Source organism: Eumetopias jubatus, unplaced genomic scaffold (assembly GCF_037043125.1).
Source record: "Eumetopias jubatus isolate StellerSeaLion01/CBP00866 unplaced genomic scaffold, mEumJub1_p1.0 scaffold_4, whole genome shotgun sequence".
Lineage (NCBI taxonomy): Eukaryota > Metazoa > Chordata > Mammalia > Carnivora > Otariidae > Eumetopias > Eumetopias jubatus.
In genome coordinates this window covers 15,524,776-15,538,610 of record NW_028274810.1, presented here as the reverse complement: position 1 = coordinate 15,538,610, position 13,835 = coordinate 15,524,776, and the positions used below count along the sequence as shown (strand labels likewise).

Here is a 13,835-nt window from a genome sequence, read left to right as displayed (position 1 = left end):
ACAGTGGAACATTATTGGGCCATAAAAAGGAATTAAGTACTGATACATACTACCACATGGATGAACCTCGAAAACACTATGCTGATTAAGAGAAGCCAGATACAAAAAGCTGCCTATTAGGGGTGCCTGGTTGGCTCAGTCAGAAGAGCATGAGGCTCTTGATCTTGGGGTCATGACTTCAAGCCCCACGTTGGATATAGAGATTGCTTAGATAAAATTAAAAAAAACAACAACAACCCAAAAACCACAGAGGGCCACCTATTGGTGGCATAAATTCCATTTATGCAAAATGTCAGGAATAGGTAAAGCCACACACACACAAAGTAGACTGGTGGGTGCCAGGGGCTGGGGGAGGAGAAGATGTAGAGTGATTGCTGATGGGTAAGTTTGAGGACTCTTAACCCCCAGTTTGAGAAACAGTGTTCTAGGAGACTGTGGTGTTGCAGCCGTTCAGATATGTTTGCTCCATTGTTGTTATAGAAGGTCTTGTTGACTTGGCCCTCCAGGCTGGAAGTCCGTCCTCTGGGTTCAAAATTCTCCATCATAAACAGCTAACACATCTGAACACTAAGCTGTCCTTGGAGAGTTTTGCATAGGCCAGTACCTAGTTGCCCAGTTTCTTTCATGCATGATTAAAAGCTCAGGTGAAAAAATTTAACGGAACATTTTGATCTCATTAAAAAACCAAGAAAAGCACATCTTTGAAATATAATCTCATAAAGCCCTGCCATGTAGACAGATGTGTGTACCAAGCTCTCACCTATCAGAAATGGACTGGAATTTATAAAGGGACATTTTGTTTCCTGGTGACAAAGCCATTTCAATCCTAGGGATATTTACAAGCAATACAGAAAAGCTCTCTCCACCTGACAGGCCGGCTGCAGGTACCAAGTGTCTAAATGTCAGCAACCAGCTTTTCTCTTGGAGAGATTAGCTTTGTGGGGGTTGCTGGGGGAGAAGAAGTGGGTAAAGGACAGATGTTATTTCATATGTATGAGCAGACTGGGATCAGAGGGTGAGTCGGGGCAGGCGGTAAACAGCAAGGGGAAACCAAGGGGGGCTCTAACTGTCGTTGTCATCATTGCTGTTAGGCCACAAATGTCTCCTTCCTCACGGCCCTGTTGTCAGAAAGAGGAGGGAAGAGCCTGGGCGCCCCCTCCGTGAGCTCTCCCCAGGCAGGGTCATAGCAGTAGCTGGCTTTGTTTTCTTTTTTCTTTTGTTAGCCCGTTTACTAAGAGCTTTCCTGAACATCATCTCCTAACTGTCCCGAGAATTTGATATTACTCAGTTTGGGTAGGTGGGATCTATTTAATCATCTTATAAACAGACAAACAAATAAATAAAATAAATTGTGGGTCCCCACAATTTATTTTGTGGGGACCCACACCACTGGGTGGCTCAGTCAGCTGAGCGACTAACTTTTTTTTTTTAATGTTTTATTTATTTATTCATGAGAGTCAGAGAGAGAGAGAGAGAGAGGGGCAGAGGCAGAGGCAGAGGGAGAAGCAGGCTCCCCGCCTAGAAGGGAGCCCGATGTGGGACTCGATCCCAGGACCCTGGGATCATGACCTGAGCCGAAAGCAGACACTTAACCATCTGAGCCACCTAGGCGCTCTGAGCGACTAACTTTTGATCTCAGCTCAGGTCTTGATCTCAGGGTTGTGGGTTTGGGCCCAACGTGGAGCCTACTTAAAATAATAATAATAATAATAATAAGTTAATTTAAAAATAATCTTAGCAGGGCGTTGTCATCCCTGTTTTATGGGCACAGGGAGATTTAACAACTGGTCCCCGGTTGTGCAGTTTGCGGTGACAGGACAAGGTGAGAGTCTGGATCTTTGCGCTCTAATCAAGAGCATCTTGCACAGCTCCAGAACCTCTGTAGAGTCTACCTTTTCCCCATCATGCAGTCATTGAACAAATACTTAATGATAGCTACTATGTGTCAGGCACTGTTCTGGGCACTTGGGCTATTATCAGTGAACAAAAACAAAGCTGCTTCTTCTTAGGGAGTTTGCATCTGATCTGGAGTGAGGGCAGGGGCAGAAATAGACAATCAACATAATGAATAACTAAGTTATAAAGTGTGCTGGAAGGTGGTTATGTGTATGGAAAAAGGAAGTCACTCAGGATTTGAGGATCAGTGGGGTGGAGGGGATTGGATTACAGTTGTGAACAGGGAAGTCACAGTAGTAGGGATAATATCAGGGGCACTGGTGGGGGCTAAAAGGGAAGATGCACATAAAGTGACCAGCCCAGAGCCTGGAGCAGGGGTGCTCATCAGTGCTCAGTAATGGTGGCTCTCATCACCACACCAATTCTGTGTGCCTATTACCCTGGCAGTTCTCCCAGGAGCCCCCAGGCCAAGGCTGTGCCCAAAATGCACAGGCAGCTCAGGTTCCAGACAGGTTGGACAGCAGGGTCAGGGTCATGCCTGGCCCAGGGCATGGTGGCACAAACTGCCCGAGCCGGGTGTAAAGATTCAGTATCCAGTTTTGTCCAATGTGTCCACGGCCAGACCAGCAGGGCAAGTCCTGCCGGGGTGACCGAGCACCGTCCCTGCTGTTTTTGACCAAAATGGAAGCTGAAAACCCAGAGTGGAATAGAAAATGCTGAAAGAAGGGGCAGCATAAGGCCAGGGCTCCCCCATACTCCTTCAGACTGGGAACCCCAGGGCTCCCGGCATCCTTGTTGCTAGGCAACAGCACACAGATTGAGGACAGCCAGCAGGGGCCAGCCTGCCTGGGGTCTGTTTGCTTTGGCTGCTGCTGGGTCTGGTGCCTGTTCTGGGGGAAAGGCTGTGTCGCTTGCAAGGAGAGGAAACACCTGACTAGGAGCGTTATTAAGGGAAGGCCACAAAGACATCCTTGACTCTGCTTCTGTTCCACCTTGAACCATTTGCTCCTTCAAGCAGAGTCTGGGGTGTCAAAATTTGGTTAAAACACAATCTTCACTGAGAAGAATGAATATGTAAGATTTTAGAAAAACAAAACAAAACAAACACAGCATTGCTTCGTTCAAGTGGGGGAATCCCCACTCCCCTCCAAAGGGGCTTTCTAAACCCCTGGACTCTGGACCATAATTTGAAAATCCTTGACTTAAATTATTTTAGCCCCCTGTTAAGAAGTAAACAGCCTTTGTGGGGCAAAATAGTAAGCTATTTATTTTATTTTATTTATTTATTTGAGAGAAAGAATGAGAGAGAGAGAGCACATGAGAGGGGGGAGGGTCAGAGGGAGAAGCAGACTCCCTGCTGAGCAGGGAGCCCGATGCAGGACTCCATCCTGGGACTCCAGGATCATGACCTGAGCCGAAGGCAGTCGCTTAACTAACTGAGCCACCCAGGCACCCAATAGTAAGCTATTTTTAAATTCTTAATTTTATGACAGATTTTCATGGTTTTCTGCTGGGGGAGAGGGGTGGTGGATCACAGACTCCTTTGAGGATCTGATGAAATCTATACACCCTCTGCCCAGGAAAATGCTCATACCTGCAATTCTGCATCTCATTGTATCAAGGAAGTGGTCCATGGGTCATAGATTAAGGATCTCTGTCTTGTGGGACATTTGTTTACCTGATTTGCTCCCAAATAGGACAAACACTTAAGTCTTAAGGCATAGAAGGGTGAGTTTTGAAGGAGGAAGAGAAGAAAGGGAAAAAGATCTAGACGAAAATCAGAATCTTGGGGTTGGGGGCGCCTGGGTGGCTCAGTCGTTGAGCATCTGCCTTGGACTCAAGTCATGATCCCAGAGTCCTGGGATCGAGCCCCATATTGGGCTCCTGGCTCAGTGGGGAGCTGCTTTTCCCTCTCCCTCTGCCTCTCCCCCTGCTCATGCTCTCTCTCTCTCTGTATCTCTGTGTCTCAAATGAATAAATAAAATCTTTAAAAAAAAAGAATCTTGGGGATGGAGCCCAGGAATCTGTATTTTTAACACGATCTCCAGGCAGTTGTGATGATCAGACAGACGTGGGCACCAGAGGTCTGGAGGTGGTATGTCTAGGTCCTAGGGCCCAGGAGACACTGCTACTGAGTTAGCAGTCCTCTTGAGAATGAGGAGGAGGGAGGGAGGGAGGGAGAAGTTCTGCTGCCCTCCCCAGTCTGATAGGCTGGAGAACAATAGGAAAGATCCTGTGTTCACAATGGGAAACTGAGGTCACTGTGCCCCTGAGCCTCAGCCAGACCATTCATCCAAAACTTGAATGAGGGCACTCCAAAGCAAAAAGAACAAAGAACAGGGGTTCATCCTGCTAGGGTTAGGCCTAAGAGAAAATCTCATTTGGGACACTGATGTTCAAAATCCGATATTTCTCTGTGGTTTTCCATGTTCCGTATGCCGTCCTTCCCAGCAAAGGTTAGTGTCTCCTTGATAGTCAGGATTGTTTCATGGGATCTGCTCCCATCTGAGTCAGGTGCTTTCCAAGCAAAGAAGCATTTGCCCCTGAGTCAACAAATACCTATTGATCCCACTGTATCAAGCTTAGGACGTTTGCCTGGCCTACTCTACCCCCATCCTGACATTCCCTCCAGAGGGTCTGTTTTTCAGGGATGGCGAGAGTAGGGGATGAGCCTGCAGTTGGGGGCAGAGCAGGAGGTGGCCTCCTCCAGACCCCAAGGCCTATAGTCAAAATCCAGGTTTACTTAAGATCCTGTTCCTTGACGCAGGCCCTGTCCCAGCCAAGACAAACGCAAGTTGTGTTTATCTTCTGCTTCCTTGGCGGTTGTGGCTTTCTGCAACAGTGACTTGGTGATACTCAGATTTAGGGTATGAGAGCCCCCGCTTGGCTCTGTCTATCCTGCCTGTGGCAGGGGACATAGCCCCTTCTCCCCCCATTGCTGTTGGCAGTGATTCCTCACCCTGTCAATGTTTTACGCAAGTGTAGCCATTTATCCAATTCGAACAGTGAAGATTTGTGCATTCCAATGTAAAAATAAAAAATAACAATAAAAATAAAAAATAACAACAACTTCCAGAAGGGAGGAATAGGTGAAAGTAAATGGGGAGTGGGTACGGGTAGATGAACAAGAATGGCAGAAATTAAGTATTGAAACTGGGGGATGGGGGTCATTATATTCTGTTTTTAAAAAGTAAATATTTGACATTTTCGACAATAAAAGGTAAAAAAAAAAAAAAAAAGGACTTGGAGATGTCTGTTTTTGCTTAGAAATCTCCCTCCCTGATCAAGAACCTTAAAGAAACTCATAATCTTTACCCTAGTAAATTCCACTTCTGGGAATGTATCCAAATCAAATAATGAGAGGTACACAGAAGGCTTCATAGTAGTGTTATTTAAAATAAGGAAAAAGTTGGACAAAACTCAGTGTTAAAGGAACTGTGGTACAGCCATTAAAGACACGGGAAAGTGCTTGTGACCAAAATTGTAAAAAAAAAAAAAAAAAAGTCAGAGTACAAAACTCCAAACTGTATGATCTTCATTTTGTTTTCAGAAATGCATGTGCACGTATAGAAAAGGACTCTGGAAAGAAATGCAATCGTACCTTTGAAGTAGTGATCTCTACTTGCTGGGCTTGCAGTCGATGTTTACTGTCATTTTAATTGTAGTCTGTATTTTCATCTTTTCCGCAATGAATGTGGATTACTTTGATAATTATTTTAAAAACTGAGCAGTGCCATTTTGAAGGAAGCAGGGGGGCAACGGTGGAAGAGAGAACAGATTACCGTGCAGGATCCGGCCGTAGAAGAATAAGGTATCAGAAGTGGAAGGAATCTTAGAAATGGCCTAAGTTCAACCTTCTCAGTTCATAAATATGAAGACTGAGGCCCAGAAGAGCCAGTCCCTCGGACGGCTTGCTTAGCACAGCACGGAGCCCTCACTTCCCTCCCGGGACCTCTGCGGCTCTGGAGCCGTTTGACTTTCCAGCCAGTCTGGGCCACCCATTGCCAGTGTCCGTGGCCAACTGGACTGGGGAAATGCCCTGGCAGGAAGAAGGTCAGAGAAACAGTGGACCTCACAGCCACCCGATCACCCAGTGCCTCTCCCTCTATCTATTGGGCCCTGCTGTCACAGAGATTACTTCAAAGGAGTGAGGTTAATGTTTGGGGCATCTGGCCGTGTCGTGGCTTTCAAACCACCGTGAGTTGAAAAAGAAACAGTGTGGTTCCATGGTTAGTGTCAAGTTGGCGTCAGAGACGTGTTATAGCCTTTGCCAGAGTCTTCAGACATGGCCTTAGTCCATTCGGGCTGCTCTAACAGAATACTGTAGACTGGGTAGCTTCAAGGGCAAACATTTCTTACTCACGGTTCTGGAGGCTAGGAAGTCCAAGATCAAGGTGATCAGGGTGTAGGCAGATCCAGTGTCAGAGGAGAGCACTCTGCCTGGTTTGCAGATAACCTTCTCAATGTGTCCTGCCTTATACGAGACTCTGTTCCTCTTATAAGGATACTGATCCCTTCATGGGGGCTCCAGCCTCATCTCCTAATTACCTCCCAAAGGCCTCACCTCCAAATACTATCATATCAGGGCTTCACCATATGAATTTGGGGGGGGACACAAATATGCAGTCCATAACAGATATCAAAACCTTCTCTGGAGAAAGTGGGGGCAAGCAAGAATGTGCAAGGATAATTAATTATAGAGGATGGCAGAAGACCAGAAATTAGCCTACTTACATACGTGTTTATGATCTGTCTCCTCCCTACCCCATACCTGCCAGCAGACTCCCCACCACATACACATCTGCACTCCGTGAGAGCGGCGACCGTCTCAGACAGCACTGCTTCCCCAGAACTTAGCACAGAAGAGGCCCTCAGGAACCTCTTGTCGAATGAGGACTGAGTGAACACCATTTTCCTAGAATGTGGGAGACCCGACATGTTCCAAGTTAACAGTGTATCCAGACTTTAAACATTTTAATTCCAAAAGAGCAGAATGTTTGAAAAACAGTATTTTTCAGGGGCGCCTGGGTGGCTCAGTCATTGAGCGTCTGCCTTCGGCTCAGGTCATGATCCCGGGGTCCTGGGATCAAGCCCCGCATCGGGCTCCCTCCTCCATGGGAAGCCTGCTTCTCCCTCTCCCACAACCCCTGCTTGTGTTCCCTCTCTGGCTGTGTCTCTCTCTCTGTCAAATAAATAAGATCTTTAAATTAAAAAACCCCGATATTTTTCAGCACTTCATGTTGATTTTGCACAACTGTAGCACAATGCTTTCAAGAGCTGTCGGTAGCAAGCACATAAGCACCAGGGGACCACCAGGGGCGGGCATATCTAGTAGAGACTGTCATGATGTCCACTCTGTCTGTTGTCTTTTGCTCTTTCCTCCACTCCTCCCTCTTGGTGTCTTTTTAATTTGGTCAATAGATATACTTTTCTCTGGGGGATATTTCTTAAATGTAGACTACCAGATCATAGGCTTCTACTCTCTGGGGTGTACTTAGTAGGACAAGTCAGAGATTGGGCAGGTTCCTGTAGCATAATTTTTTTTTTAATTTTAAAAATCGTAGTGAAATACGCCTCTCTCTCCTTCTGCCCCTCCCCCCTCAAATAAATAAACATAAATCTTAAAAAAAATAAAATTGTGATTTGGATATGCGTCATATCACTGTGCATGGAGAGCAAGGAATTGTGTGCTGGACATACATACCAAATACACTGGTGTGTCTCCTTTGTCAATCTGTATGTTAGGCAGACTGTACACTTTCAAAGACAGATCACTGGGTACTTGATTTATTCGCAGAACGCTGGTTATAGTTGAGGCGTGATGCCAGTTAATGTCTCTGATTTAACTGTCTGTCTAAGCTTATGTCTTGAATGGTGAAATTCTCCAAGTGTAGCTCAGATTTGAAACAGCTGCAGCAGACCCAGCCACCTTAGAGGGTGGAAATATCCCCAAGTGACATGAAGTAAATTAACACATATTGAAAGGGGAATTTTCTATGGCTAGGAATCAACCATTTTCCCAGCAAACTTCCTACCCAAGTGGGACCCAGGGGACACCAAATGAAAGGCGGCAAAAAGAAACGAACTTAGACTGTGTGTCTCCAAAAAGCCAAATGCAATCCAAGTGAACTGAAATGACCTGCCCGAACAGATTAGGTATTTTAACACCAATTCTCAGGCCTCAGAAGTGAGTCTGCCTCCTGGCAGACAACCAACACTGTCGTATTTCGTTTTTAGATTAGGCTGTTAAATTTGGCCCAGTGGGAGCTTGTGTTTGATTGGACGTATGAAGGTGGCGGATTTCGGGTGGGAAGGCCCGGGTTCTAGCTCAGTGAATTACCTGCTGTGTGAGCTCGGACAGGACATTTCACCTCGTTGAGAGTGTTTTCTCGTCTGTACAACGAGGGAAACTCTCCTGCTCTGCTTGCCTTATGGGGAATTCGAAGATCAAATGAGACCGTGTTTGGGAACTGTGAAATCACTATGCAGATGACCAGCATAATTATGCTCACAGGCAGAACATCGAATCCCTTCTGCCTGGTTCACTCAATTCTGCATTTAATTTACACACTGTGGATTTTAACCCTCATTCTTCTTTTTTTATTTTTAAGGATTTTATTTATTTATTTGAGAGAGAGAGAATGAGAGAGAGAGCATGAGAGGGGGGATGGACAGAGGGAGACGCAGTCTCCCTGCTGAGCAGGGAGCCGGATGCGGGACTCCATCCTGGGACTCCAGGATCATGACCTGAGCCGAAGGCAGTCACTTAACCAACTGAGCCACCCAGGCGCCCTTAACCCTCATTCTTGCAGGAAGACCCTTTGGGGAGGAGTATCACTTCTGGACCTGGAACTGCTATATGTGTAGTTGCCCTATTCATCTCAGAGTCATCTGAGATCAGGAAAAGACTGGAATTATGGGGGAAAATAGACCCAGAGAGACAGTAGTGCAAGGGCACAAAGGATTGCCATCCTGCTGTTCTTTCTTTCCTAGATGACACTGACATCTAAGTCCAAAGATTCTCATCAAAAGTTAGGCTCACAGTTCCCCCAATTTTCCCCTTCTCTGCATCTTCTCCCTGTGGATGAAAATGCTGAGTTTGTGTGTTGCTATCTTGAGCCCTACTGGACACAACACTTAGTAACTCTAATGATTGGGCATAAAATATATATCTGGTAAATATTTATAATAGAGGGAAATAAAATCATTCTCTTACCATCTTAAGTTTCTGAGACTACAGCTCGAGAAACGGTACGTTCAAATCTGAGGTGCCATTGCTTCTAAGACCCACCATTTTTTATGCACTGTGAAGAGAGGAAAAGCTTTATCAGTTAAAATATGACACAGTGCTTTCTCATTGTGTCATTTGTGATTTCACAGATGTTAAAATGTGAAAGAAATATGCACCTCAGAACAGATGAAATGCAGTGTGTTTACCTCTTCCAAAAGGTAAAGTTTTCTCCTTTTGGTTCTGATGCATTCTTAGATTAGCAAACTTCAAAATGGTCTCATTTTTGGTCTCTGCTCCTTGCGTTTACACGTGGCATGCAATCATGCTTTTAGGTGGGTTGAAGAGGGACAGTAAATCTATTTTTCTTATGGCTACTATAGTACCAAGTACTTTGGCACTTGAATATAAATTTAGGTAAAGGTGGCTCATAAAATACTTGTCAGAGCCAAAATTACATTAATCCTGTGGTCTGTCACTTATTACAAGTTTTAAAAGAGGAAGAAATGTTTAAGGGTATGGGATGCATCTATTGTGGTCTTTTTTCCTGCCACATAATGCTTTTTATTATTTTTGTTGTTACTATTATTCTATGTAATACTTGATTTGGCTGTTTAGTGGCTGTTATTTAGGTTATTCTTGGTTCAGGAAAGTGACTGAACTGTGAGTTTCCCAGTGCACAGAGAAATTAGGCATGAAGAGGTTCAGATGACGAGAGCTGCCTGGGTGGAAATAATGATGTTTTCATAAAATGCAAGGTGGGAATTTTGAGTCTTTCTGCGCAGAAGGGAGTATGAAGAACAGGGAAATACAGCTTCTGTGACAATCCTTTGCATGTTTTTCATGGACCAGAACTTGCTCATAATTCTACTGTTGGGGACAAGAAAAACTACACCTGTTTCTAACTCGTTCTGTAGTTACCTTCTCACCTTACTCTGGCCTATCAGGTCATTCCTTATACACAACAGCCAAGAGAGTCACCGCACAGAAAAGATTTCTCTCTTTTTTTTTGTAAAGATTTTATTTATTTATTTGAGAGAGAGAGACACAGTCAGAGAGGGAACACAAGCAGAGGGAGCGGGAGAGGGAGAAGCAGGCTTCCCCGCGGAGCAGGGAGCGAGATGCGGGGCTCAATCCCAGGACCCTGGGATCATGACCTGAGCCGAAGGCAGACGCTTAATGACTGAACCACCCAGGCGCTCCACACAGAAAAGATTTCTAAGGACTAGACCATGGCCGGGTGGAGAGGAAGGATCCAAGTCATTGTAGCTCATGTATGCTTCCTAACAAGCATTTGGGCACCATGATCCTTGCTCCCTGCCTGGGAGGAGGAGGGTATGGGGGCAGGGGGTGGCTGGCGTGGTACTACGTTGGCGAGTGTCGGTAGCCATCATGCTGGGTGGGCAGTGGGTGGAAAACTATTAATGTCTGATCACCACTAACCCACATCTTGCCCACTTTTGTCTCCCCTGCAGTCTGAGTACCACTACGAGTACACCGCGTGTGATAGCACGGGATCCAGGTGGAGGGTCGCTGTGCCGCACACCCCGGGCCTGTGCACTAGCCTCCCCGACCCTGTCAAGGGCACCGAGTGCTGTAAGCGGTCCCGCCTCTCGCCCTTGGCCTCTGCCCCAAGCCTCCCGCCATCGGAGCTAAGCCCTCCCTGACAGTGCCACTGACTTAAGGAATCAGATCTTTCCCTCAGTTAGCCCTCCACTCCTTTGAGTTTTGGTGCAGGAATGTTATTTCATGGCTGCAAACTGGGTATCTAAATTTGCTTTTATTTTCATTTTTCTTTTCATTGAAATCTCATCAGGGGATAAAGGATGAGCAACTCCAGCTCAGATCTTTCTTTTTTTTTCCCCCAGTTTGCATCCATTTGCTTTTGTGCCTGTGCAGATCTCTCCAATCTACACTCCCCAGCCACAATCAGTCATTAGGAAAGACTGTGATTTGCTTTTGTTCTTGAAAAGGAAACCAGAAATGATGAATTTCTGCAGAGACAGATCTTTAAACTGCACTTGGCAACGCCTCAGGGGATGAGAATCTTCCCCAGCGGTGGAGCTGCCCACGCAGTTGGGAAGGTGGTGACCTGTCTGCAGCCCCGCCCCCACCTCTGTGACTCTGTCGTCCCAACTTTTCCACAGTTGGTAGCTACTTCCCCTCCGCTGTTCTTTGTAGAAATGCAATGCACTAGAGACTAGAGTCAAAGAATACTTGAAGATTTGGAAAGGAGATGGGGGACATTTAAATTCTAAAAAAAAAAAAAAGCTTGCCTAGTGCCTGGTTCAGTCAGAAAGCAAATAAATGCCTGTTAAATTAATGAGCGGATATTGCTAAGATCTGAGCAGGACCAAGGTGTGACTAATGCTAACAAAGGAGCCATCTTCAGGTAACTCGGCCAACTCAGTTGAGCTCCTCCTGTGTGCACGTGCTGTGACCCACAACGAGACATAAAGCACAGTCTCTGCCTTCAGACACCTGCTGTCTGCTGGAAGAAGCAGACGTTCATGCATCCATTCATTTCTTCAGCAAATCTTTATGGAGCCCCCGCCATGTCTGTGCCAGCCCCTGAGCCATTGTCCCTGGAGGAGCCCAGAGCCTAGACGGAGGCACACATCAATAACGATGTGTTAATATGAGATGCAGAAGAATGGGAGTTACGGATGCTTAGGGATCAGGAAGAGCAAACTTGGGCAAAAAGTTTGCAGGTGGAAAAACACCAGACACATTCAGGGAAGAACATGTGGTCTGGGGCAGGGGCAACACAGGGAAGCTGACGGAGAGGGCTGCGGGGGAGAAAAGCCTGTAGGGGGAGATCAATCTGGAAAGTTAGGTTGAGGGAAAATTATGGAAGGCTTTGAATGCTTGGCTGGGAGCTTAATTCTATAACCAAAGGGGAGTGCATAATAGTACATATCAGTGTTTTAGAAAGAGACCTCTGACCACAGACTGAGCAAAAAACTGGAAACAGGGAACTAGTTAGGGGGACCCTGCAGTGGTTGAGCTAATAGGCATGAGAATCCCGACCATTGTGGTGGCAGTGGAACCAGAAAGGAGACAGAGGTCAGAGACTCAAGGGGGGAAATTCGTGGCTGAAGGGCTGGGCACCGTTCAGAGGGGTCAGCACGAGAGGCCATGGTCTCCTCCACTGGAGAGCTCTCAGAATGGCCGAGGCTTTCCCTTAGGAACTGTCAGGGACAAGCCCAAAGTCCCTCAGCAAGGCAGAGTTCCCACAGCCCTAAATCTTTTTTTTTTTTTTTAGTAACAGCCTTATTGAGATATAATTTGTATGTCATAAAATTCACTCCTTGAAAGTGTAGAGTGGTTTTTTTGAATAATCACAGTTATACCACCACTATCTAGCTTCACAATATTTTCATCACCCCCAAAAGAAACATCGCATCCACGAGCAGTCTCTCCCCGCTCCCCCGCCCAAGTCCCTGGCACCACAAATCTGCTTTCTGTCTTTGTGGATTTGCCCATTTTGGACATTCCGTATACATGGAATCATACAAGATGTGCCGTGGTTCTAAATCTTCATGGGGCAAACTCCTAGATCTCGGTCCTCTGTTTCCCCTTTTAGGGTGCCCACAAGCCTCCCACTTCTCCTGGGGTGGCAGCAGCCTCACCACCCTGCCCTTATCCCTGCTCTGTGTTCCAGCCTTCTCCTGCAAAGCTGGGGAGTTTCTGGACATGAAGGACCAGTCCTGTAAGCCGTGCGCCAAGGGCCGCTACTCCCTCGGCACGGGCATCCGGTTTGACGAGTGGGATGAGCTGCCCCATGGCTTTGCCAGCCTCTCAACCAACATGGAGCTGGAGGACAGCACCCCTGAGTCCATGGAGAACTGCACTGCGTGAGTGCCTGTCCCCCTCCTGTCCCCTGTGCTGGGCTGGGGAGGATGGAAACGAGGGAGCCAAGCAGCCAAGGGGAGGCTGGAGCAGCTTCCCACAGGACTGTTGGACATGACGCCCACCTCAGCCCACTCTTACTGATCCAAACTTACCGGTGACAGGCACTTGTGAGAGGATGACATAAGGTGGACAAGGGTTAAATGGCCCAGTCCACTTGAAACAAAACCTAATTGGATTTCCAGCGTGGGATTTTGGATCGGCGATAAATTTCCTCAACTTGATTTCAACACAATGTGCAAAGCGTTAGGGATCTTCCTGGCTTTGGTGCTAACTTCTAAAACTGGTCAGCCCAACCGGAGTTTGTAGTTGGGCGGGGGGGGAATAGTCTAGGACCAGAGCCTTGGTCAGTGGCCGTCCAAACCCTTTGAAACCCCGGGGACCTGAAAATTTTCCAGCTCAGAAAGCGATCTTTTCAGGACCTGGAAAGCTCAGCCCAGGTTCTGTGGGAACTGGTGAGCTATCCTTACCATATCTTTGGATATTTAATTCCAGGGACAGGAATGAAATGATGCGCCTTTTATGTGTCAGGCACTGTTCTGGATGCTTTCCCTGTATTACTTTCTATAGGCCTCTCAAGAACCCTCTGCAGTTGGTATTATTGTTCCCTTTACACAAATGAGGAACTGGAGGCTCAGAGAGGTTAAATGACTTGTCCTTTTTTACCCAGCTTAGAACCAGTGATACTGGAAATCAGGCCCAGTCCCAAGCTTTCTACTGCCCCGTGCAGACACTCTCAATAACATGTAGTGTACGCAAGGCAATGCTAGGTTCTTATGGAGGAATTGTGAAGGGATGC

At 46.6% G+C, this 13,835-nt stretch overlaps 1 protein-coding gene across 4 annotated transcripts in view; it reads left to right on the top strand.

Moving 5' to 3' along the window:
* The window catches only part of ELAPOR1 (endosome-lysosome associated apoptosis and autophagy regulator 1), a 65,025-nt gene that overhangs the window by 20,825 nt on the left and 30,365 nt on the right, over positions 1–13,835 (top strand). For 3 of the 4 annotated variants that reach the window (XM_028102089.1, XM_028102088.1, XM_088022924.1), the window contains exons 2-3: positions 10,600–10,720; positions 12,789–12,981. In XM_028102089.1, coding sequence (XP_027957890.1) covers positions 10,600–10,720; positions 12,789–12,981 — 314 coding nt within the window. Of the gene's footprint in view, positions 1–10,599; positions 10,721–12,788; positions 12,982–13,835 lie in introns of those variants that run through there. The other variant, XM_088022925.1, reaches the window with a different exon arrangement.